General features: G+C 44.1%; 1 protein-coding gene across 2 annotated transcripts in view; it reads right to left on the reverse strand.

The window, feature by feature from the left end:
* Positions 1-489: 489 nt before the first annotated feature.
* Positions 490-27245, reverse strand: part of LOC106583046 (FYVE, RhoGEF and PH domain-containing protein 5) — a 46443-nt gene continuing 19687 nt past the window's right edge. The window contains exons 6-20 of one of the 2 annotated variants that reach the window (XM_014166805.2): positions 24354-24505; positions 23788-23944; positions 12062-12152; positions 11841-11891; positions 11559-11617; positions 9729-9800; positions 9470-9538; positions 4709-4792; positions 4497-4576; positions 3906-4002; positions 3553-3690; positions 3124-3363; positions 2896-2997; positions 2306-2460; positions 490-2206 (exon numbers count right to left, since the gene is read on the reverse strand). In XM_014166805.2, the coding sequence (XP_014022280.1) occupies positions 2170-2206; positions 2306-2460; positions 2896-2997; positions 3124-3363; positions 3553-3690; positions 3906-4002; positions 4497-4576; positions 4709-4792; positions 9470-9538; positions 9729-9800; positions 11559-11617; positions 11841-11891; positions 12062-12152; positions 23788-23944; positions 24354-24505 (1584 nt within the window). In that variant the 3' untranslated portion in view covers positions 490-2169. Of the gene's footprint in view, positions 2207-2305; positions 2461-2868; positions 2998-3123; positions 3364-3552; positions 3691-3905; positions 4003-4496; positions 4577-4708; positions 4793-9469; positions 9539-9728; positions 9801-11558; positions 11618-11840; positions 11892-12061; positions 12153-23787; positions 23945-24353; positions 24506-27245 lie in introns of both variants that reach the window. The other variant, XM_014166804.2, reaches the window with a different exon arrangement.

Below are 27245 nucleotides of genomic sequence, written 5' to 3' on the forward strand. Positions count from 1 at the left end.
CTCTACCATAGAAAATAACAGCTTCTATGGTCAGAACGTGACAAGGCAAGATGTTTTGTTCCTGATAGTTCCATTTTTAAATGTTAGGTAGCTTAGTCTGAGGCTATATTTCTAGGACTAGACCGGGCTCAAGCTTCAACAGTATCGCTAAACCACAGCTTGATCGACAAGTACACCTGCATGACTTTTTAGCATTCTGCGGGTATCAGCCCCAGGCTCAAAGCTCGAGAGAAACAGAGGGCCAGTTTGTTTATGATGAGTTTGTCTGTTTGTGAAGTGACCTTCCGTAGGATGTTCACCTGGACATAACCCACTGACCATTTCGCTAAACCCGCAATAACATCTGCTAAATGTGTGTATGCGACGAATAACATTTGATTTGATTTACATACTCCAAGTAACTGTGCCATATCAACTGCACCATTATTGTTTCTGATGAAATGTACATTCCTTCTCTGTTGGTCTTTATGGAAGCACGGTAGAAGCAACTTTTTCTGATGAGTTTATTGACTGTATTGTTTAACTGTATACTGTACATCAACATTTAAATGGTGCTATATACAAAGCCATGTTAGAGGTCCAATCTCATAATACTCTTGGTATAACCCATAATCCCAGGTATGAAGACCGAACGTATCGACTGAGCGTAGATACATGTACTCATGATGTGCACGACTAGTTGCATTTTGACTAGAATAAAATGTAGTCTGACAAGTCTGACAGGGATAGTCTGTTAATATCTGATGTTCTCAAAGAAGGAGAATTCGAAAAGAGAGAAAAAGGAGTGACATCATCAGCATCAAAGAAAAGGGCTGAGTTGCTGCTAAAACTGATGTTTATTGATTTGTTTGACCATTTTTACTTTTCAGCCGTTCCCATAAAGACTATCAATCGTTTATCCATAACACATGGCATGGCATTCAAATGGAAACTGTTGGCACTTCAAAAATGTAACCACCCTTTCGAAAAGGATCAAAAACTATACATTCAGCTATGAAATATACTTCAAGATGATCTTTTGTTGAATAATACTAAAACTGTCTGTAACATTTCACATTCTGGCATTGTTATTACACACCTGTGGTGTAAAATAAGTATGTTCACAGAGAATACATTGGACAAGATATAATGATTAAAATGGCTTTCGCTTGTAACATCATATAATAACATTGCTGTACAAATACTTATTATACCTCACTTCAAAATGTGTGAATTGAACATTACACTATATTTAAAATACGATGCAGTCTCTTACAGTACATAAACGTCTCCATACAATACCAAAGCTGTTTATACTGCCCAACAAATACAAAACGCAGTAACTACGAATTCTGATCAAAAATCTTTGATCTGTTTTAATGGCCAGGTATATTATCTGATTAATGTGTTATTTCGTTTCCTGACACAAGAACAAGCCAGTTGATCCGAATATATCATGGAGTATCAGAGATTACTGTCTGTCCCGACAGAAAAATACTTTGATGTAAGAGTTTGTATTTTTTTAAATGACGTAGTTACTGCGTTTTGCCATGGTAGGACATCATTTTGATTTGGTATTGTTTGTACAGCGGTCTGCACTATCCAAAACAGAACCCATACAAAGTTGTTCCATGTACAAGTTCATGGTAGACAAAGAGTGTCAGAAAAGACAAGTGTGTGAATGTGCACTGGCACTGAAGGCTGTCAATCAAACATTTTGATACACATTGTCTAGGAGTTTTACAGTTGTGGCATGTTGTGGCATGCAGTTGTGGTCTTTTGACACAGGGACCTGTGTGTGTTTGAGCTGGCTCTATGTATTTCCTCAGAATATTTGTGTTAAAAAGAAAGTCGAATACTTTAATTATGCTCCCAAACATTTAATGGGTCTAGCAACCAACGTTTCGTCCTTCTTCAGGGTCCTGTTCGCCACTGCTGACCCAAACAAAGTCCTGTAGTGAGTTTGGAACTGACCCAGTCTGAGTTACACTGTACACTGTACTCGAATGAGAGGTTTTCACCTGAAGAGGCTCACTCTTGGATGTTTGCCCCACACACAGTCTGCATGTATGCCATTCTGCCTGTAGATGGCAGCCTTGTCAAGGATGGTTTTGCGCAGAAGACACAGGAAAGAGAGAGTGGGTCGATAGGCGATGCACAGCAGCGTTGGTCTGTGCATACAGGCAGGTGTTATAACACTGTGGCCTCCTCCATGGCATTGACCCACCTGCAAAACAAAAGTGAATAACATGAACACTGTGTGTGTGTGTGTGTGTGTGTGTGTGTGTGTGTGTGTGTGTGTGTGTGTGTGTGTGAGTAGCCTGACCTGCGGGCAGTGTGCTGATCGTCTGCTCTAAAGGTGTAGTATAGTGTCTTCTTGTGGTAGAGCTGAAACACGTTGGAGCTCTCCTCTCCCTCTGGCCTCTCTGTCAGCTTCACTGTGAAACTCTGCATGGGCAGAATCTCAGATGCCATCTTGTCCTGTGTTGAGAGAAGAGAGTGAGGTAGGGACATTTATAAAGGACAAGTCATATACTCAGCTGCATATACCAATTATGTTTTACCAGAATTTTGAGAAACAAGGAAACTAACACAGACTTGTATTTGTGATTTAAGTTAACGACACTGCTTATTATAAATGGTAGCTACCTACAAAGCTTGTAAAAAAACATACAATAAACAGTACAAATAAAGAGAGAGCACAGAATTTCTCCAGATCAGGAGAGACTTTGTAGAAGCTTTTAAAAGAGTCCAGAATAATATGGGCATATTGTGAGTATATTGTATATTGAGGGTGAGTGCTCACGTGTGTGTGTGTGTGTGTGTGTGTGTGTGTGTGTGTGTGTGTGTGTGTTTGGGGCTGGTGTGGGAGACTCTGTGCCCCCTCACCTCACGTGCTGTGAAGGTGTAGAGCACCTTGTCTTTGAGGAGGAACCACAGCCTCTTCCACTTCCTCTTGCTCTTCTTACGCCGCTGTAGGCTGCCACTCATGGCCGAGCCCTCAGCCCCCAACACCACCTGCAACATAGGTCAGAGGTCAACATCAGGGAGTTAGCAGGGCATACCACAGAATCTTGCATCAGAGCAGAACTACAGAACTACACTGATAAAGGTCAAAGATCAAAGGTGATGAGTATTGCGGACCTGGTTGAGAGAAGAGGTGCTCTTCCTGCTCCTCCACAGGCTTGGGGGCTGGAAGCTCTGGAACACAGCTGAGAGGGGCCGACTGGCCCGGTGGGTGCAGGGGCTGGAGTTACCACACGCCCCTGAGATACTGACACCTCTCTTCCTGAGCTCAGCATAGCAGTGGTCACAAACTTTGGCCATCCTGTCTTTGAGGTACTTCAGAGGATACTTGTTCCTGGAGCAGGCACGACACACCACCTGGGTGTGGAGAGAGAGAGAACAAGTGTGAAGGTGGAGCGAGAGGACCTCTGATTTAAGGAGTATTGGAGATCAAGAAGTCAAGATACTAAGAGTCTGCCAGGGTAATGTAAAACAGTGGGTTGGGGTCTCCTATGACAGCAGTATGATTGACGGGTTCCTACAGTAAGGCCTGTGTGTGTGTCTCACCTTCCCACAGGCGTTGCAGTGATGGCGTCTCAGGGTCAGGCTGAAGTCGGAGGTACAGTTCATACACATCATCACATGAGTCACGGGCACCAGCACTGGAGCTGCCTCCCCCAGGGCCATCCACAGCTTCTCACGTGCCTGCATGGGAAGACAATGTGGCAGCAACGTTACAACAACATTACAACAACATTACAAACCAATACATTAACGTTACAACGTTACAACAACATAACAACAACGTTATAACAACGTTAACAACCTATTCTGCATTTTATAAATGTCACACGTTAAATTGGTTATAAGTGAGCTTTAATGGTATGCCCTGTCCTGAGTGTCAGCGGTGAACTCATTACCTCACTGCAGGGGCCACCGAAAGTACACAGGCCTGCAGCATGATCTGCTATGGCCCGACTCAGCGTGTGGAACCAGTCCTCTCTCTCACCACAGGAACTAGGGACACAGAAACAGATATGTGTTCAGGCTGTACACATAATTAGACATACCCCATTATTTCTATTTCTACTTTGCACTTTCTTCCACTGGAAATCTACCATTCCAGTGTTTTACTTGCTATACTGTATTTACTTTGCCTCCGTGGCCTTTTTTGCCTTTACCTCCCTTATCTCACCTCATTTGCTCACTTTATATATAGACTTATTTTTCTACTGTATTATTGACTGTATGTTTGTTTTACTCCATGTGTAACTCTGTGTTGTTGTACGTGTCGAACTGCTTTGCTTTATCTTGGCCAGGTCGCAATTGTAAATGAGAACTTGTTCTCAACTTGCCTACCTGGTTAAATAAAGGTTAAATAAAAATAAATAAATAAATAAATATACATGTGTACATATACATGCAGTATATGCATATAAATACATACTGTATGTAACCAATGGACAAGACTGGTACAAAGCCCCAGACAGATGTCCTCTGCTCTGACTTACCTGGCTGACAGGGTGATACTGACATCATTCACCTCGATCCTCAGGGCATTGAGCACGTTGTCTATGACGGGTATACTGACCTGGGAGAACAGGACACACAGCACAGCAGTCAGCACACAGACAGACAGAAAGACACGTTGACAAAGCCATAGGTCAGGGGTGAGGTGTGAAGGTCAGGGAAGGTCATCTCAGTAGGAGGGGGTGGGACTCACCTTCATCCCAGACAGATAGAGAGTGTTCTTCAGCCGGTATTTACCATCCTGCTGAGGATAGGTGTACAGCATCACATCATTCATCTGGTGGAGACAGAAACAGAGGGACAGAGGTATGATTACTGTCATGTGTGCAAATACAGCCTGTCTGCCAGCCTGAAATATACGGCTACATTCCGGTCCTCTACCCTTCTGAAGTGTGTGCTCGTATACTTTCCCTAATGGATTTAAAAGGAATGTGAGAAATACTCCCTCCAGCCATGCTTGCATCCAATCCAATGCTTTTAAATGCATGGGGGGGGGAGTGAACAAGAACACACTTCTGGAGATGGGAAAGACAAACCTCATCTCGTTCAAAGGGAATTTGCCACAGGGGGGCACTATAAACTTAAAGACGTCCTCCGGTGATTTTTGAAAATGTCCTATTGAAAAGTGATATCCCAAGTATAAATATAGTAAAGCACACACACTAAAGGGTAAAATAAAATAGTATTTTTTCGACACAACTGCAAACTTGAAGGAGTTGGTCTGATGGTCAGATGTGATGTCATTGATCTCCCGCCTTGTTAGAGGAACAGTAGAGGAGCAATAGAGAACAAAAGAGGAAGCCCCCACCCCCCACTTGTGTCATGTCATGTCATACCTGGACCACCTATTGAGATGTGCCTTTTGTTTAGTAAATCAGGTGTTCAATGAGGAACCTCCTTGGTCGCAACATTTTGGGGGGGGGGATTTCCTTTCATATTATTCACACATTCAAACGTTAACGCCTCAAACCAGACATTCCCATATAACACACAATAAAAAGTTACCACCGTTTATTTGCTTATTACACCCAACGTACTGTAATCCTCAAAACATACTTCAGCCTATTGTGTTGGAGGGCCTTATTTAGAGTGGGACAAAAGCAGTGACATCATTATTCACACATCATGTGTGCTCTAAACATCCGTGGCCCATAAGGCAGCATCCAGGAATTCTCCACCGGTCCCTTCCAGCTCCCAGCTGCTCTGAGAAACTGCCTGGTCTGGGTGGAGGCCCTGGAACCAGCCACCACCACAACAACAAAACAAGCTCAAAAGGGACAAAACAGCATGTGACCCTCTAGTCCTGACTGTGGTGCCAGGAAAATACCTCTCCCTCAACGTTAACATAACTCAGGAGCTGATCGTGGACTTCAGGAGACAGCAGAGGGAGCACACCCCCATCCACATCGACGGGACCGCAGTGGAGAAGGTGAAAAGCTTTAAGTTCCTTGGAGTACACGTCACTGACAATCTGAAATGGTCCACCCACACAGACAATGTGGTGAAGAAGGCGCAACAGCCTCAGGAGGCTGAAGAAATTTGGCTTGGCACCTAAGACCCTCACAAACTTTTCCAGATGCACAATTGAGAGCATCCTGTCGGGATGTATCACCGCCTGGTAGGGCAACTGCACCGCCCGCAAACGCAGGGCTCTCCAGAGGGTGGTGCGGTCTGCCCAATGCATCACTGGGGGCACACTACCTGCCCTCCAGGACACCTACAGCACCCGATGTCACAGGAAGGCCAAAAAGATCATCAAGGACATCAACTACCCGAGCCACTGCCTGTTCACCCTGCTATCATCCAGAAGGTGAGGTCAGTACAGGTACATCAAAGCTGGGACCGAGAGACTGAAAAACAGCTTTGATCTCAAGGCCATCAGACTGTTAAATAGCCATCACTAGCCAGCTACCCCCCGATTACTCAACCCTGTACCTTGGAAGCTGCTGCCCTGTATACATAGACATGGAATCACTGGTTACTTAAATAATGGAACGCTAGTCACTTTAATAATGTTTGCAAACTGTTTTACATGTATATACTGTATTCTATTGTATTCTAGTCAAATCCACACAGACACTGCTTGTCCTAGTATTTATATATTTCTTAATTCCATTCTTTTACTTTTAGATTTGTGTGTATTGCTGTAAATTGTTAGATACTACTGTACTGTTGGAGCTAGGAACACAAGCATTTTACTACACCCGCAATAACATCTGCTAAATATGTGTATGTGACCAATCAAATTTGATATGATCTGATTTAGGGGTGTTCACACTGCAGGCCCACCCCACTCTACCCCAGGCTCTCACACACACATTACAGACTAAGAGATGTGTACCAAATACAACCTAGAAACTCAATTTTAACAATGCATTAGATGCTCAACTACTGCACATTCACTTTCCCAACACGTTTCTCTTCCTCTCTTCTGCTTCAAGTACTTCACCTGTTTCTTCCCTCCTGTGACAGTCCCTCTCTCTTCTCCATCCTCCCCTAATCCCTTCTTCACTCATGGCTCTCTCCTCTCTAAGACTTTCCTCTGGTTAGCATGACAGTGACTTTCCTCTGGTTAGCATGACAGTGACTTTCCTCTGGTTAGCATGACAGTGACCTTCCTCTGGTTAGCATGACAGTGACTCTCCTCTGGTTGCCATGACAGTGCCTTAATGGCTGTTGAGCGCTGCTCCTCAATGTCACTAAGTGAGTGATGGCTTTCATCATCTCTGTTTGGACTCGCTTTCCTTAAAGGCCCTTACATTACACCTGCTGCCCCTCTCCAGCCATCTACTCCAGAGGAGCTACCCAGTTACTCACACACATATCAGTCTCTCAACCATCACTCTAGGACCAAAAGGCTCCTTAACAGCTTCTACCCCCAAGCCATAAGACTGCTGAATAATTAATCAAATGGCCACCTGGACTATTTACATTGACACTGCTGCTACTCGCTGTTTATTATCTATGCATAGTCACTTTACCCCTACCTACATGTACAAATTACCTCAACTAACCTGAACCCCCGCACATTGACTTGGTACCGGTGGTATCTATATAGCCTCGTTAATGTTATTTTATTGTGTTATTTTCTATAGAATTGTTTTACTTTAGTTTCTTAACTCTATTTCTTGAACTGCATTGTTGGTTCAAGGTCTACACCTGTTGAACTCGACGCATGTGACAAATAAAACTTGATTTGATTTGATATACAACCCATTTGGGACACACAGGGAGAGAGAGACATGAAGACAATACGAAAGTGAATAGCTCCTCAAAGAATGGCTCCCAGCTAGCACATAACGTTCTGAGAACCATATGTTTCTTAAAGCTCGGTGAGAGCGTGGTTGTCCTATGGTTATTTTGCATACAACCTTCCCACAATGTTCTGAGAATGGTGCAGGACAGTTGCTTGGCATTAGATCATTCTCAGCACATTTAAAACTTGTCACGTCCTGACCATAGAAAGATGTTATTTTCTATGGTAGTGTAGGTCAGGGCGTGACAGGGTTTTTCCCCCTATGTTTTCTATTTCTATGTTCAGGTTCTAGTTTTGTATTTCTATGTTGGGGTTTTGTTTGGGATGATCTCCAATTAAAGGCAGCTGGTCCTCATTGTCTCTAATTGGAGATCATACTTAAGTATTTTTTTTTTTTTATCCACCTGGGTTTGTGGGAGATTATCTTTGAGTCAGTGTATGTTTCACCGCTCCCTCACGGTTTGTTGTTTTGTTATTCAGTTTATTTATGTATTGCATAGTTTCACAGTGTAAAGAAAATGTGGAACGACACACATGCTGCACTTTGGTCCACTTCTCCTTTCGACAACTGTGACAGAACTTGACAAAATAATGTTATTTTCTTGGTATTTCATTACTTTAACAGAATGTTTCCTAAAAGTTCAAACATGGTTACATTAAATTACATTTTTGGTAATGTTCTAGGAATGTTCTCCAACTACTTCAGCATTATGTTACCTACAGGTTTCCTTATGGTTCTATTTATATTTTCAGAATATTCAGAGAATGTTAAAAAACAACGTTATTCTGTGGGAATTTCAGTACTTCAGCATTATGTTTCCTACATGTTTCCTCATGGTTCTATTTAAAGTCATGTTCTCAAATTGTTCCAAGAAACATACGGCATTGTTCCCACAACCAATGTGAAACCAAAAACATACATTCCCACAACTTCCAAGGAACCAAATGTGCTAGTTGGGTTGTGTTCATATAATACAGATTCTAAAATAAACACACATTTTGTTTTATTTCAATACAAAGTACATACTAGTAAATGTCACAATAGTATATGATACCCTTTTCTTCTTTCTACCATTTACTTCCTTAAGACTTTGTTTTTATGTCCCTCCCCCCAGTCTACAGAGTGTCTAGCATTTGCAGCTCTGTCAGTCCCCTCACTGCACAGGAAGCCAGCATCCAGTGACCCACACCAAACATCCTGTGAGGAAGCAGGGCCCTCGAAAACAAGCCCTGAGAGAGGGAGGCACCTGGCTGGGTATGGTGGGGCTAGGGTTGTCAATTTCTGGGAACGTTCAACAAATTCCCTGGTTTCCTCAAAACCTCGGTTGGAGGATTCCCGGAATCAGGAGGGAATAAGCAGGAAATCCGGAATCCTCCAACTGTTATTTTGGGAAAACCAGGGAATTTATTTCATGTTCCTGGTATTTTGCAACCCTGGGTGTGGCCCTGTGGCCTTGTCCTCGTTCCTCTGCCTGCTTCTACATTCTGCCTCCCTCTGCCTCTTCCCTTTGCCTCCCTGCCTCGCCCTGTCTCCTTCTACATCTGATTGCCTTTACCAGCCACAACAGTATCCAGAAAACTTGGATGAGACCCCACCCTTACATGATCAGAATAACCCCCATGTGTGATACTGAAATATTAGTGAACGTTTTAATGGCACACGAAGAGGATAGTGGTTAGTAGACCGGTAATAGTTACCAGAAATAGGTGTCTGGGCTGTCTGCTTTTCCTTGAAACTTTCATTAGAGTGCCTTCCTTCACAAACACCTGCAAACACACAGGAATAGAGAACATGTTAGCAAGAGGACTGCCTGTAGTGTACTAGCAGTGGGCTTTTAGATCCTGTGTCGGAATTCTAGTAGGCCACGGTCTGAGATTGGTATTATTCACTGTTTATGTTATGTTTGTTGAACAGAGTAACACTGTTCAGAGAGAGAGAGAGGCACACTGATCTCACCCTTCCTGGCTTGAGTAGATCTCTCTTGCCTCTGACACTGTACTCAATGTGGACCAGCCGCAACAAATTCTCCTGTGTGTCAGAGAGACAGAGAGAGAGAGGGACAAGAGAGGAGAGTGAGATAAGGAGGGATTTTTCTGTGAGAGATGGGTAAAGAGAGAAACTGTCCTTGTGAATGAGAGGGAGGGCGGCGGAAAGGGATGTGCTGCTGGAAACTGAATAGGAGTGGAAGAGATAGTGTGTGTTGTGCGTGTGCGTGTGTGTGTCTGTGTGTGTGTGACATACACACACACATACACTGTAAAGGGGTTACCATGAATTTGACAGTATAGCTTACAGGCAGTAAAAAAGTAGCTTACAGGCAGCTCGGTGGCAAGTAAAATTCAGTATTTTATATTACAGTAATATAAAAAAGGAATCAATGAAAGTACCGTATATAGACACACAGTACAATACCCAAAAATGTACTGTGTTATACTGTAAAAAAATAAACGCTACCGTAATCGGAATGAATGGATAAATTTAGGAAATTTATTGAGGCATTTGTATTTCACAGTATTCTTCTGTAATTATAAGGGATTGGTGCAAGCAGGTTGGATGCTAGGTAAAGTGTTTTCACATTACAGCACATTAATGAATAATTGGTGGGACTTCTAGAGGCCTTAACAAAGGCTTCCAAACTGTCAATGACTACAGACCAAAACAGACAGGGCAAAATGCTCAACCATTTAAGGCTTAAGGCTTTCTGCCATTCCAATCTGTCCCCTATACATTTTAAATTGATGGGACAATATAACCATATAGGAGTTAAATTGGTACAGCATTCTCACTCACGGGTGCAACAAATACACAATATGTTAATGAGCCAGAAACAACAATACCATGCACCCACTAGTGGTCGAAAGGTTTTCCATTCGAAATACAGCAATTATTACCCCGCCCACAACATTTTCCCACAATGCACCATCATTTACAGTTGGCTGCAGTAAAACATTTCAGAGTATTTTACTGTTGATAATACCCCAAATTACCATATAAATGACAGTTTTCTGTCACAGTGTATACATAGTCTGATTGGGACAGGAAGGAGCTAGCGCAGAGGATCCGTTGAGGGAATAAGTGTGTGTTTGAGTGAAAGAGGGAGAGAGAAAGATAAAGTAAAGAAAAAGAGAGTAATATTAGAGAGGTGAGATGGTAAGGAGGATAGAGGATCTGTGTGGCTTTGAGAGAAAGGGGATATATGATCTATCTTAGGAGGATCTGTGTGGCTGTGAGAGACAGGGGATATATGATCTATCTTAGGAGGATCTGTGTGGCTGTGAGAGACAGGGGATATATGATCTATCTTAGGAGGATCTGTGTGGCTGTGATAGACAGGGGATATATGATCTATCTTAGGAGGATCTGTGTGGCTGTGAGAGACAGGGATAGAACATCTATCTTAGGAGGATCTGTGTGAGGGTGTGTGTGTGCTCTACAATGTAAGTAATGTCCTTACTCATACTACACCCTTTGTTACGATGCACCTGGGATCTTTGATGATATCATCTTTCCTCACCCTCACATGAATCAATAGGCAACAGAGCCCAGTGAGAGCAGAGAGACAGGCCTCTCCAAGATCCCTGACGCGGTTTCACTCACAATAGTGTTGCCATGAGGAACCAAGAAGGATTTACACTGGGAAAATGTGAGCTGTCTCCACACTTTCAAGTTCACACTCCAAGTTTGTACATTCTGTACATGCATACCTCTAGCAAACACTTGCATGAGCACATGTACACAATCGTCTGAAATAAATACAGAAACACCCATACAGACACACCGACTTACCCCTTGCTTAAGATTTTCATTAGCCTGGTCTGCCACCTCTGAAACGATGACTAAGGCAGCTGGAACACAGAGGGAGAGACAGAAAGCCCATCAATATGCAGGGAGTAAACACTGCCATGTTTGGGCCTAAACAACTAACCTATGATATTGTATCTAAGTCCGTGTGTGTGTGTGTGTGCGTGCGTGCGTGCGCGCATGCGTGTGTGTGTGTGTCACTGCTGAAGAGACGACTGTGTATAGAAGAAACTACAGCAATTCTTATAAAGCAGAGAAAGACCATACCTTGTGTATCCTCATATTCTTTCGAATCAGGGGAGAGGTTGTTTAAGTAATCTAGAAAACATAATGGCACAAACAAACAAATTATTCAAAAACAGAAACAGATGAATAATGTGTAGAATGCCAAATAACACTATTCAAGGTCGAGAGCCAAGATAGGGTACATCAATGAAAGTTAGTATTACAATTTTGCAATAGCACATTATGAGGTGTGTGTCAAATACCTGTGAGCAGCATGCGGTACTGGAGGACTCTCACAATGACCTGCAGCAGCTGGTGCTTCAATTGGACCTGAGCTCCATCTGGACCTTGCTTCTGCACACATAAACACATTGCCAGGTTAATACACACCTGCATGCATGACTGTGGAACATACACACACGCATTGCGCACAGACATGAACACATAACCTCACACACGCAAATAAATAATACAATGCACAACACTACTCTCAACCTAAGTAAGCTCTGTTGAAATTATGCAATTCAAAGTTAGATATGACAAAAGGATTAATGAGATAATCTTGGCAGAACATTTGACCACCAACCTGACCACTCCAAATCTCCTCACCACACAAACCCTGTACTGTCTCTATTCTTCTGCCCTATGGAATCCCTTCAAATGAGGAAGGGGAGGATAAGAGAAATATCTAAAACAAATCTATCAGAGGCTAATTGTGTCTGACGGACATATATTCCCAGTCCCAGAGAGGGTCTATAATACAAAGGGCCCAGAGCAGATCCACACATCACCACTGACTGAGGAGTCTCCTAACCCAATAGAGCCCCGTTCCTCATTAGAGACAAAGAGATAACCCCCCGCGGGACTGAGACATCCATCCCTTCATTTACAATGGGTGACTGTGGAACGCACACACACAAACGCAGGCCCGCAAACATACACACATACACACACTCACATGTAAGCACACACACACGTACGCATGCATGCACACACATGCAAACACACACGCAAGGACACACACACACACACAGACAAATGCAAGCACACCCACAAATGTACGGACACACACACACACACAGGGCTGGCGAGACAATATCGCTGGCCCTATAAAGGGGAGGATTAATAGCCAACACACACCAACCTTGGTCTTCATTATGAGAGATGGAGCATAGCGGAACAGAGTAAAAATAGAGCAACGATTTGGAACCAGGATTCTATTGTCAAACCCCCACCTCTAATCAGCTAATTCACCTCCCTAAATTCTCTTTCTCTCTTTGTCTCTGTTTCACTCTCCTTTTCTCTTACTCCATTCCCTCCCCCTATGGAAAAGCCACATGATTTCACATGTGGAAAGTCACATGATTTTACATGTGAAATTATGTGGTTTTGGAACAGTTCTCATGTAATGATATTTCAGATGAAGATTTTCACATGTGATCACGTAACCTTTCACATTACATTGTGCATGTTTATATATACACAGTAACTATTATTTAACGTGTCTCACCTGGGATTTGAACACACATAGACGACAAAAGGAATAATTAAATCATCTTGACAGATCGTTTGACCACCAACCTGACCACTCCACATCTGGAGAAAACACCTGTCTCTGGATTACATCTTCAAACTAAGGGCAACCATGGAATCCGACAGGAGACGCGTCCATCCATGAATGATGTATACGGGTAAGATAGTCTAGCTAGCTACATTTTCAGATATTACATGTTTCTAATTTTGACAGAAAGTGGTTTCATTTCAAGTTAAAGTGTACTGTTAGCTAGGTAGCTAATGTTAGCTGGCTGGCTCGCTAGCTAACGTTACGTGTATAATCGTATTATTTATATCTCAGAGCCATTTGCTTGGCTAGCTATAGCCTAATGTTAGCTAATTAACAATGAACCTGGTTGGTTAGCTTCCTGCAGATTCATGCAGGGTAGTAATGTCATGAGTTGGGATTATGGTTCATTGTTTACCTAGCTCGCTACATGTCTTAACAAAAGACTCCGCTTTGCAAGTAACCTTTTCGGGTGTCGTTCGTAAATTCAGTCTGGCCATCTACTCTGATTTCAGAGCACTCTCGTCTGAGTGTGCCAGAGCGCAGAATAAATGCTGAATTTACAAACGCTCAACACCCGTTGAATATTGCCGGTGTCAGTAAACATTGGTAAAAAAAAGGCGTAATTACCCTGCTAGCAATGAGGAATCGGCCCAGAGGTGGCCCTCTTCCGGGGGGCGGAACAGATTGAATCGGCCCGGAATCGGGTGTTGGACTCTGCCCGTAATCAAAATGAATGACTGCCCAGAATAGGCCCAAGTACATCGCACCGTTTATGTCTACCAGAATTCAGATGACTTTGCCGGCATCTTACCAGAATCCCCCCAGAAGCGGCCCAATGCAAATGTAAATAAATGTATACAAAATTACCCGATTTAGTAACTTAAAATATTACTATTATACATTTTATACATACAAATAATTTCCATCCACAAAAAAGCATTTTGTCTCAGAGGAAACACCATACACCTGGTGACCATGTCAGTATGCATGCGCCTAGCCCACCACAGCGCGATGGGACAAGGACATCCCGGCCGGTCAAAACCTCCCCTAACTTGGACGACGCCGGGCCAATTGTGCATCACTTCATGGGTTTCCCGGTCGACACTGGTCTCGAACCCGCATCTGTAGAAATGCAGTTTGCACTGTAATGCAGTGTCTTAGACCACTGCGCCACTCGGGAAGTTCCAGGCAAAATTTGTAATGCTTATCAATTGTCTTGCACAAAGTATCGAAATGCTAAAATACTACACAGGACTCTTAACGAATTTCATTTAAATGTTAATTGTATTTTTTTTATCACAGAAACAATGAGAAAATATGGAAAAATAAATTATGAAATGTTAATTAAATAAAGCAGCCCATGTAATCATCTGCCAGAGCGTAGCCCTAATCGGCCCGAGCCCCAAGTAATACATTTGGGCCAGATAACTCACACCAGAATCGGCCCGAGCTCAATCCCTGCATCCTAACCATAAGTAATACTGCCCAGACTCGGGCCACATGACGTCGGCCGAGTCTGTCTCTCATCCGAGTGCCCCGACTCTCAGCCGGAATCGGTCCAGATCCACTGTGCTAACTTGGTAAATTGTTGCCAGCACCACAGTTACAGTCACCAACACTCTGGATAACATGAAAACAGCCTAACCAGCTCTGCTAGGGCGAGTAAAATGGTCAGAGTGGCGTGTTCTCTCATTTGTGTCTGGAAGTAGCTAGCAAGCTAGCCAATGTTAGCTAATTAGCTTGGGTGCTTGACTGCCGTTGTGAGGTCAGAACGTTCGGATCAACTCTACTCATCGGCCAGAGCGTCCAGTGTGCACTCTGAACGCTCCGAGAGCGAAACGCTCAGAATATATGAATGGACATTCTGACAGCACAGTTGCAGTCACCAATGCTCTGGATAACATGAAAACAGCCTAACCAGCACTGCTAGGGCAACAATTTGTAAGTCGCTCTGGATAAGAGCGTCTGCTAAATGACTTAAATGTAAATGTAAGTAATGTTCAGTGAGCTGTTCTCTCATTTGTATCTGGAATTCGCTAATATGTTAGCTTGGATGCTTGACTGCTGTTGTTAGTACAGAACGGTTGGATCAACCCTTAAAGAGATGGGTGGGGCTAAGGCTTAAGAGGGTGTGAACGAGGCTGAATGGGTGTAGACAAAGAAGGGCTCTCCAATAGTAGTACCAAAATATTCAAAGGCCATTTTCTCAAAAGTGAGTTTACAATTGTATTAACTTTCAAAGCAGAATTACTTTCCCATTGTTCCTCAACTGTTGTGTATGATATACCATTTTCTAGTTCTGAGTCTCTACTTTTATCCAATGTAAAAAACACAATTTCTAATTTTGCTACATAAGACCGATTTGAGCTGGTTGGTCACATATTTACAATACAACATCCATGTTTAGAGTGTGTGTCTTATCATGTTCATGTGTGTCTGTGCCTGTGTGTGTGTCTCTTCACATTATTTTGATCATTTAAAAAAAAAATCTGATTCTGCTGCTTGCATAAGTTACCTGATGTGAAAATGAGTTCCATGTAGCCATGGCTCTATGTAGTACTGTGTGCCTTAGAACACCCTCTGTGATATGCTAGACATGTAACTCAAGCTTTCACATGTGCTCAAATGTTATCACATGTAGTTTCATGTTATCACATGTTGCTTTTATATGATGTCACGTTATCACATTAACTTCACATAAGATCACATGTGAACGTCATGTGTTTTTCCATAAGGGTCTCTCTAAAGGCACCTTACATTAGCTCTGTGTGGTTTCCTCTCTCTCGCTTTGGATTACCCTTCAGTTTTCCCCACCCTTTTCAATAAAAACCTCCCATCATTAAAACCTCTCCCTAACAGAATACCAGCACCTCAAGTGTCGCTTGTTTATGTAAATTGTGATCCAGTTGACACTTGTACGGCTGAAATGGCTTCTATGGCGCGCCAAATATGATAATTAGTGCGTGGTTGTTTGGGTAAGTGAGCCAAAAAGAGGCGGTGCCTGTACATGCCAACACACACACACACACACACACACACACACACACACACACACACACACACACACACACACACACACACACACACACACACACACACACACACCACACAGTCATGGCCAGCTGATTCGCTGGCTGCACACACAGGTGATCTAATTGGGGAGTTGTAAAGGAGGCTGCCTCTCTAATTAGCTTGTGTCTGCCTCATTACCCAGCTGCCTATACTGGGATTTATCACCATCGCACTGTCTTTATCTCTCTCTGTGCACCTGCTGCATCTCACACACAAACACTCTCCTCCTGTGTTTCCTTCTCAAGGGAACACAAACACCTAGGCACAAACACCAACACAAGCATTCAATATCACATCAACATCACAGGCACACACACACAGGCACACACACATGCACACACACAAACATACTCACACACATCATTGGCCGCTGTATATAGCAGCACAGTAAACAACAAATTGGCTGAAGAGGGGCTTTTATCTTTTAAGGTCCTATGGTGATCTGATCACAGCGCATAGCTACTTCATCACTGTCATCACCACATCCACAATGAAATTACACCCCACAACACAACACTGCTGGACCAATGCTTAAAGAGCTTAACCCTCCACTTACCTCACAGACAGAGATAGAGAGATAGAGAGAGAGCGAGGGAGAGAGAGAAAGAGAGAGAGAGAAAGAGAGAGGAAAAAGATGAAGGACAAACTCCTTTAAGCTTACAAAATGAACATTAATCTAACCAATAATGAAGAGATATAAAGTATACAAAAATGTGCGAGACCTTGGGACTATAAGTTCTATCTGACCATTAGTTATTCACATAGAGTTGCTCTTTAGGTGGTCCTTTACATGTGAGATATGTCTGATTATTTAAAAAGTACATTTATGATTTTAAAAAAAGAACAATTTGAAAGTTCTATCTGAGCAAAAACCTTTGAACTTGGTGCTATAAGGTTCATCTGCAGTCCAATCACACAATGCGGGTTCATCTGCAGTCCAATCACACAATGCTGGTTCATCTGCAGTCCGATCACACAATGCTGGTTCATCTGCAGTCCAATCACACAATGCTGGTTCATCTGCAGTCCAATCACACAATGCGGGTTCATCTGCAGTCCAATCACACAATGCTGGTTCATCTGCAGTCCAATCACACAATGCTGGTTCATCTGCAGTCCAATCACACAATGCGGGTTCATCTGCAGTCCAATCACACAATGCTGGTTCATCTGCAGTCCAATCACACAATGCTGGTTCATCTGCAGTCCAATCACACAATGCTGGTTCATCTGCAGTCCAATCACACAATGCTGGTTCATCTGCAGTTCAATCACACAATGCTGGTTCATCTGCGGTCCAATCACACAGTGCTGGTTCATCTGCAGTCCAATCACACAATAAAATAACATATGTATGTAAGGTATTGTACTTACTGAGTCATGAAAGAGAAAGACATCACAAAACAGTTCTGAGATCTGGGATTTGAAAAATATGAATTCTCTCAAAACTATACATTTATCATATCCTTGATTATTCATATCGGTTCTGGTCCTCTTTGGTAATTCCGTTTATTTTTTCCCACCACTTTTCAGAAGAATTGGCATAACGTATGGTAGAAACAAATAGATACAGGTGCCTTAAAGCATGTTTAGAGCCCACTGTTGTCACGACTTCCGCCGAAGTCAGTCCCTCTCCTTGTTCGGGCGGCATTCGACGGTCGACGTCACCGGCCTTCTAGCCATCGCCGATCCACTTTTCATTTTCCATTTGTTTTGTCTTTGTCTTACACACCTGGTTTCAATCCCCCAATTACTTGTTCATTATTTAACCCTCTGTTCCCCCATGTTTGTTTGTGAGTAATTGTTTGTCTTGTATACGGTCCGTTATTGTGGGCTCGGTATATTGTGTTGTATTTGTGATTACTTGAGTAAATACGTCGATTACTCATATCTGCTGTCCTGCGCCTGACTCTCTACACCAGCTACACACAGCCGATTACAAATGTAGAGACTTTGCTGTTTTTACCTTGTTCTATATCAATAAGAAAACCTCCATGGAAGTGGTATTTCACTACAATTACAAACTTACCACATTTTATTGATAACTAGTAGGTTGTTTACTGACTTTGAGTGTCAGAGACCAGACAAATATATCAGTTTACTCATCCAGAGCTAAGCTTTAGCAATGTTGCTAGTTCTCCACTATCGCTTTAACAAATATGTGATGAACATGAATTAATATATTTGATGATGTGATTAGAAAGAAGGAAGAGTATTCTCTTCATTGAATCATTAAATGTCTGCAAGTTTCTATTGAAATTGAAATAATTGTAACATTCTGTGCCAGATAGAACCTTACCATCAGTCTTCCAGGCCTTTGTTGACGAGATTTTCCGGGACCTGCACGGGCAGGGTGTAGTGGTGTATATCGACGACATTCTGATATACTCCGCTACACGCGCCGAGCATGTGTCCCTGGTGCGCAGGGTGCTTGGTCGACTGTTGGAGCATGACCTGTACGTCAAGGCTGAGAAATGTCTATTCTTCCAACAGTCCGTCTCCTTCCTAGGGTACCACATTTCCACTTCAGGGGTGGAGATGGAGAGTGACTGCATTTCAGCTATGCGTAATTGGCCGACTCACCCCACGGTAAAGGAAGTGCAGCGGTTTCTAGGGTTTGCCAACTACTACCGGAGGTTTATCTAGGGGTTTTGGTCAGGTAGCGGCTTCCATTAACTCACTGCTGAAGGGGGGACTGGTGCGACTGCAGTGGTCGGCTGAGGCGGATAGGGCTTTTGGTCACCTGAATGCTCTGTTTACCTCGGCTCCCGTGCTGGCTCATCTGGATCCCTCTTTGGCGTTCATAGTGGAGGTGGACACGTCCGAGGCTGGGATAGGAGCCGTGCTCTCTCAGTGCTCGGGCACGCCACCAAAACTCCGCCCCTGTGCTTTCTTTTTGAAGAAGCTCAGCCCGGCGGAGCGAAACTATGATGTGGGGGACTGGGAGCTGTTTGCTGTTGTCAAGGCTCTGAATGCGTGGAGACATTGGCTTGAGGGGGCTAAACACCCTTTCCACATCTGGACTGACCACCGCAATCTGGAGTACATTCGGGCGGCGAGGAGACTGAACCGTCGCCAGGCAAGGTGGGCCATGGTCTTTACCCGTTTTTATTTGCACTCTGTCCTACAGACCAGGTTCTTAGAACGCTAAGGCAGACGCGCTGTCCCGGATGTATGACACAGAGGAGCGGTCCATGGATCACACTCCCATACTTCCGGCGGCACCGGTGGTGTGGGAGCTGGACGCGAATATCGAGCGGGCGTTACGCACAGAGCCCACTCCCCCCAGTGTCCAGCTGGGTGCCTGTACGTTCCGTCTGCTGTCTGCAACCATCTGATCTATTGGGCCCACACGTCACCCTCCTCTGGTCATCCTGGCATCGGTCGGACGGTGCGTTGCCTTAGTGGGAAGTACTGGGGGTCCACCTTGGCCGAGGACGTGATGGTTTATGTTTCCTCCTGCTCTGTGTGCGCCCAGTGCAAGGCTCCCAGGCACCTGCCCAGAGGGAAGTTACAACCCCTACCCATTCCACAACGGCCGTGGTCGCACCTGTCGGTGGACTTCTTGATGGATCTTCCTCCCTCACAGGGCAACACCACGATCCTGGTTGTTGTGGATCGGTTTTCTAAGTCCTGCCATCTCCTCCCTTTGCCCAGTCTCCCTACGGCCCTATAGACTCACGTCTTCCGGCACTACGGGGTACCTGAGGACATAGTTTCTGATCGGGGTCCCCAGTTCACGTCCAGGGTCTGGAGAGCGTTCATGGAACGTCTGGGGGTCTCGGTCAGCCTCACCTCAGGTTTTCACCCTGAGAGTAACGGGCAGGTGGAGAGAGTAAACCAGGATGTGGGCGGCGTTCATCCCCTGGGCAGAGATGGCCCAAAACTCTCTCCGCCACTCCTCCACTAACCTCTCTCCCTTCCAGTGTGTACTGGGGTATCAGCCGGTTCTGGCACCTTGGAATCAGAGCCAGATCGAAGCTCCTGCTGTGGACGAATGGTTTAAGCACTTGGAGGAGACCTGGGACGCCGCCCATGTGCGCCTACAACGGGCCGTGAGGCGGCAGAAGGCGAGCGCCGACCGCCACCACAGTGAGGCCCCGGTGTTTGCACCGGGGGACCAGGTCTGGCTCTCGACCCGAAACCTACCCCTCCGCCTGCCCTGCCGGATGTTGGGTCCGCGGTTTGTTGGGCCATTCAAAGTCCTGAGGAGACTGAACGAGGTATGATACAGGTTACAGCTACCCCCTGATTACCGTATTAATCCCTCGTTCCATGTGTCTCTCCTCAGGCCGGTGGTGGCTGGTCCACTCCAGGAGTCTGAGATACGGGAGGTTCCTCCGCCCCCTCTGGACATCGAGGGGGCCCCGGCGTATGCTGTTCGAGCCATCCTGGACTCGAGGTGTCGGGCGAGGGGCCTTCAGTACCTCGTGGAGTGGGAGGGGTACGGTCCAGAGGAGAGATGCTGGGTGCCGGTGGAGGACGTCTTCGACCCTTTGTTGTTGCGGGAGTTCCACCGTCTCCATCCGGATCGCCCTGCGCCTCGTCCTCCGGGTCGACTCCGAGGTCGGTGTCAGCGCGCTGCTGGAGCCACGCGTCAAGAGGGGGTACTGTCACGACTTCCACCGAAGTCAGTCCCTCTCCTTGTTCGGGCGGCATTCGACGGTCGACGTCACCGACCTTCTAGCCATCGCCGATCCACTTTTCATTTTCCATTTGTTTTGTCTTTGTCTTACACACCTGGTTTCAATCCCCCAATTACTTGTTCATTATTTAACCCTCTGTTCCCCCATGTTTGTTTGTGAGTAATTGTTTGTCTTGCATACGGTCCGTTATTGTGGGCTCAGTATATTGTGTTGTATTTGTGATTACTTGAGTAAATACATTGATTACTCATATCTGCTGTCCTGCGCCTGACTCTCTCCACCAGCTACACACAGCCGATTACAAATGTAGAGACTTTGCTGTTTTTACCTTGTTCTATATCAATAAGAAAACCTCCATGGAAGTGGTATTTCACTACAATTACAAACTTACCACATTTTATTGATAACTAGTAGGTTGTTTACTGACTTTGAGTGTCAGAGACCAGACAAATATATCAGTTTACTCATCCAGAGCTAAGCTTTAGCAATGTTGCTAGTTCTCCACTATCGCTTTAACAAATATGTGATGAACATGAATTAATATATTTGATGATGTGATTAGAAAGAAGGAAGAGTATTCTCTTCATTGAATCATTAAATGTCTGCAAGTTTCTATTGAAATTGAAATAATTGTAACATTCTGTGCCAGATAGAACCTTACGACTGAACCCAGATTGACATTTCAGAACCAGAAGGTTCTAGCTGCGATTACACTCTAAAAAATCTGATTTACAAATGTCTTCAAATTTTGGGTTATCTTTAAGGTGAGGAACTTAACGGGTTATGAAAGAAGAATTCACTACAAAACAGTTCTGAGATCTTGGATGTGAAAACGTTGATGTCCAATATCTCAGAACTATGAGCAGATAGAACCTTAATAGTCCCAAGGTCACGAAATCATCTAAATGGTCACCTGACATTATGGAAAACACTTTCTGCATTGATCGTTGGCTAAACTGCCATAGCAGGATAAACTACTGTACCTCTCAGCTGTGTGACTCTGGCTGTAACCTGTGAGTTCCTACTGCTGTCCCAGAGAGCCCTGTGTGTCTCATTACAGGGAGGTCACACAGAAGGAGTCCCCCTGGCAGTTCTCTCACACCACACAGCAGCCATCACACCTTTATTACCTCTTACTGTCTCTGATGTAACCACTACAAAGCCAGGACGAGGGGATGTTATTCATAGTTAAAAGCTTTAAACTAGAAATAACATTAATATTCAGAACATTCCCCAAAGTGTTTAACTTTGAGCTAAACACAGGATTTTTCTGACATACATTTAGTGATAATGCTTATGTTACCTATAGAGTGGTTGAAAAAAAGAGCTTATATAAGTCAAATGTTTCTCTTATCCTTCTTCTCCCTCTCTCTCTCTCTCTCTCTTGCGCTCTCTCTCGCCCTCTCTCTCTCCAGCTCCCTCTTTCTCTCTGCGATACCTACATTGCCAGTCCCGTAAAGCCACAGTATATCTGGTGAGGGCAGCTGCTCCTGAATATTCATAAGCTGAGACAGTTGCTCTTCCTTGTCTGGTTGCATTCCTAATCACTATTGAGATGCGTAGAATCATTGTTTACCAATCACTACGCATCAAAATATGGCTAGGAACTGCTAACTCATGACTATGCAAGAAACGGTATGCTATGCATATCTGTGGGTGGTCTTGGGTACAATCTTAGTAGTAGTGAGAGCCAAGACTAATTTCCAAAATTAACATAATTATAATGAAACTTGAGGTGATTCAAAATATGCCTAGGAACCTCTAACTCATTTAAATGCAAGAAACAGTATGTTATGCATATCTGTGGGTGGTCTTGTGTACAATCTTTGTAGCAATGAGAGCTGAGACTAATTGGTAGATTCATTGGAAAAACTTAACACAAAGGCCAATCCAATATTGAAATAGTGCGTTTATAGATCATTCTCCAAGTCAAACTGCTAACTCTATCATAACCAATCAATAGGACTTAACACGGTAAGCAAGGTGACCTGAAGCATGTGAGAAACTTCCACTATATGAGCACTGAATCAATGATACAGGCCAGTCAGGCCTGGAGAGGAAATAAGAAATCCATGGCTGCATCCAGATGGTCTTATCTGGGAGCATGTTTTACATCATCTGCCATGGTTAATAATGGTTCCTATCATCATCATTAGGGACTATGATTACACATTCCCTACTCAACTGAGAATCCCTTTGCATACTACGGAGCTGTGCAAAGCAAGTTTGTGTAACATATTCTTCCTGATGGATATGGTGATCACATGATCAATTCCCGTTAACCAGTGATGACATCCTCTCAGATAGTACTTCCTGTTGACAGCCAAGATAAAGGGATGCACAGTACAAAAAAGGTTTGTGTTCGGTCTTTGAGAGGTATAAAACATCAGAGTAGCACGTTGAAAAGGTCAGTCCCATAGAGCAGAGCAGAATAGAGAGGGTTTGGAAAGGCCATTGATTCCCAGTGGAGTCTGATTGACAAACTAAAGCTCCTATATAAAGGAAACTGGGAACTCCTGGCTGAATAAAGACATTGTTACAGACTGGCAGGTACAGTGGCTATGACTTCAGGACTGATTCTTCTGAGCATGAATATCCAAAGGTTAGTTTAAATCAACACAAGATAAAGACTCACATCGGGGTTTTAGGTAAAGGACTTCCACTTTTATAAGTAGTCTCTAAGCTCAGACTAAGTATAGCCTCTTACCTCAAACTGCTTGACGATGTCATGGAAGGCAGGGTTGAGTTTGCAGCTCTCTGCCAGTAGGGACATGCTCCGGTCATACTCAGAGATGTAGGTAGCAAACCCAGCAAACTCCTCCCGTCGAGACAGGATCACATCCACCACCCTCTGGCTCTCCTCCCTGGTGATGGGGAATGGAATGATGTGGAGGTTTGGAGGATTGGTTGACAGTGTATGTTATTGAATAACGGTTGACAGGTAAGTTATTGAATTACGGACAGAGAAACATGTCGATACCTCTTGAGCTCCTGAATGAATAAGAATTCAAAAATATACAGTTGGATACTATTTACAATCATTCTACTTGATGCGTTTAAAACGCAGAACTGTCTATGCTTTTTCATTTCTATGAACTTTACAAGTCTGTGGGTATTTATTTATGAGTGCATATAATAATAATAATATTAGCTAATTAAAATCATACATTAAACGCATCTTTATAAAATTGTGTCTTCAGCAGGGATATAAAAACAGGCACTGAATCTGCATATATAGATATCCCACTGTGTTTAATGTACTGAATGTCTCACCATTGTTTGATGCGTGAGTCCAGCTCGGTGAGGATGTTGCTGTGGAGTATGTAGACCTCAGGGAGGGTGCCCAGTATCTCCCCCAGCCTCTGTTCCTCCACCACAGGTTCCCCATCCTCCCCCACCGCCTCCGACACTGCTGCCCTGAAGTCCTGCAGGAGAGGGACGAAGAAGGGAGGAAGAGGGGGAGAGAAGAGAGGGGGTAGAGGGAGAAGGGGAGAGGGATTGAGGCAGGAAGAAGGGGAGGAAAAGAATAAGGGGGGAAAGGGCGAAGGAGGGAGAGAGTTACAGGGGGAATGGGTCAGATCCTCCTGGAGCTTAACATCCTTCCTCTTCCTCTAACCCAGTATCATCTCAGTCTGTCTTCCTCTAACCCAGTATCATCTCAGTCTGTCTTCCTCTAACCCAGTATCATCTCAGTCTGTCTTCCTCTAACCCAGTATCATCTCAGTCTGTCTTCCTCTTCCCCAGTATCATCTCAGTCTGTCTTCCTCTTCCCCAGTATCATCTCAGTCTGTCTTCCTCTAACCCAGTATCATCTCAGTCTGTCTTCCTCTAACCCAGTATCATCTCAGTCTGTCTTCCTCTAACCCAGTATCATCTCAGTCTGTCTTCCTCTTCCCCAGTATCATCTCAGTCTGTCTTCCTCTAACCCAGTATCATCTCAGTCTGTCTTCCTCTTACCCAGTATCATCTCAGTCTGTCTTCCTCTAACCCAGTATCATCTCAGTCTGTCTTCCTCTTCCCCAGTATCATCTCAGTCTGTCTTCCTCTAACCCAGTATCATCTCAGTCTGTCTTCCTCTTCCCCAGTCTCTGCCTGTCTAACCACTCAGGAAAAGGAGTTCTGGACCTGGGTTACATACCAGCTGTTGGGTTGCATATTGACCTTGGTCACTGATACATTGTTGACCAGAACCCTACCATTTATCAACATACTGACATGAACTATATGTTCTTATACAATGGATGGGTCTAATTCTGGATGCTGATTGGTTTAAACCACATTCCAACCGGTTTCTGTTCCATAAGTTACACAAGTAAGGCTATGACGTTGAAATGCTTATTTACTGGTCCATCTCACTGCTCAATCCACTGTCTCATCGGCCCAGCCAGGCAGCAATCCACTGTCTCATCAGCCCAACCAGGCAGCAATCCACTGTCTCATCAGCCCAACCAGGCAGCAATCCAATGTCTCATCAGCCCAACCAGGCAGCAATCCAATGACTCATCAGCCCAACCAGGCAGCAATCCAATGACTCATCAGCCCAACCAGGCAGCAATCCAATGACTCATCAGCCCAACCAGGCAGCAATCCACTGTCTCATCAGCCCAACCAGGCAGCAATCCAATGTCTCATCAGCCCAACCAGGCAGCAATCCACTGTCTCATCAGCCCAACCAGGCAGCAATCCAATGTCTCATCAGCCCAACCAGGCAGCAATCCACTGTCTCATCAGCCCAACCAGGCAGCAATCCATTGTCTTATCAGCCCAACCAGGCAGCAATCCACTGTCTCATCAGCCCAACCAGGCAGCAATCCACTGTCTCATCAGCCCAACCAGGCAGCAATCCACTGTCTCATCAGCCCAACCAGGCAGCAATCCATTGTCTCATCAGCCCAACCAGGCAGCAATCCACTGACTCATCAGCCCAACCAGGCAATTTATAAACTTGATTTCTACTGTAACATTATCTCCCCTTTCTTTCAGACTAACATTTGGTTTTCAACAACGGAGATTTGTATAAAACTTGCTATCTGTCTCTCCGACATTTGCAACATTGTTTCAGTATTGAAATTCAATCTCCCTCTGTCCCATAGTAATGAACGTGTTGTGAGTTAGGACGAGAAAAACAGGCAGGCAACTTTTCTTAGCCAGTCAAAATCATGAATCAGCATAGTTTTTATGGATATATTCAAAGACATTTCTATAGAAAAACAGGACAAACAAAAATATTTTTTTATGAAAATATGTCAATCGTTATTTGAATTTGTTTCTTAACCTGTTGTATAAAAGTAATAATGGCCTCGAAGCTGGTGTTTGGAGGATATATTGGACTTAGTCTTGGGCCTAACAAAACCAACAATTGAGGAGTGGAAAAACATTGCCTGGAACATGACAGCGAGTTCTGCGTCGTACCCAGACCTCAACCCAAAACAGGCTGTTTGCAGCATGAATGTACCACTGTCCAATCTACAGCAACTGCATGATGTCATTGCATCAGCATGGACCAACATCCCTGTGGAACGTTTACAACACCTTGTAGAATGCCCCAAAGAATACAGGCTGTCCTGGAGGCAAAGGAGGGGTCCGACCCGGTTCTAAATGGCTGTACATAATAAACTGTCCGGTGAGTGTATCATAGACAGCTGTTGGTCAGAGCTCGTCTCCAGAGACGCTGCGCCAGAGTATTGCGTATTAATCTTGCAGTAGAATTCATTGCGGCCAGCCAGACGTTAAAACGAACGACTAAAGTCCCTCAGAAAAAAGAATCATGACTCTCGAGGCAGTAAAAAGAGACATTCAAAAAAGTTACAAATCATTCCCGAACTGCACATCACTACATTAAAACGTGATTATGTTCGTGTCACCACACAGGCGAAAACTTCAGTGGCTTTATGGCACTTCTCTAGGAAGGAATGCTCTTGAGAAGGGTCATTTCTCTATTCTAAGAATTGGGGAAAACATATAAAAGTTCACTAATTGATTGAAGGTGTCAAAATGCTTAAGCAATATCAATTGTCCCTCCTGGTATGGCTGTCTGGTAGCTAACACCATCTATAATATAAATCCATCATGTGTCTACAAGGACAAGCGTCTGGACCTCATCAATTTCAGTTTTAGAACACTGCAGACATAAAACAAGTAGAGACATACACACCACAGTGAGAT

This window comes from Salmo salar, chromosome ssa22 (assembly GCF_905237065.1).
Source record: "Salmo salar chromosome ssa22, Ssal_v3.1, whole genome shotgun sequence".
Classification (NCBI taxonomy): Eukaryota; Metazoa; Chordata; class Actinopteri; order Salmoniformes; family Salmonidae; genus Salmo; species Salmo salar.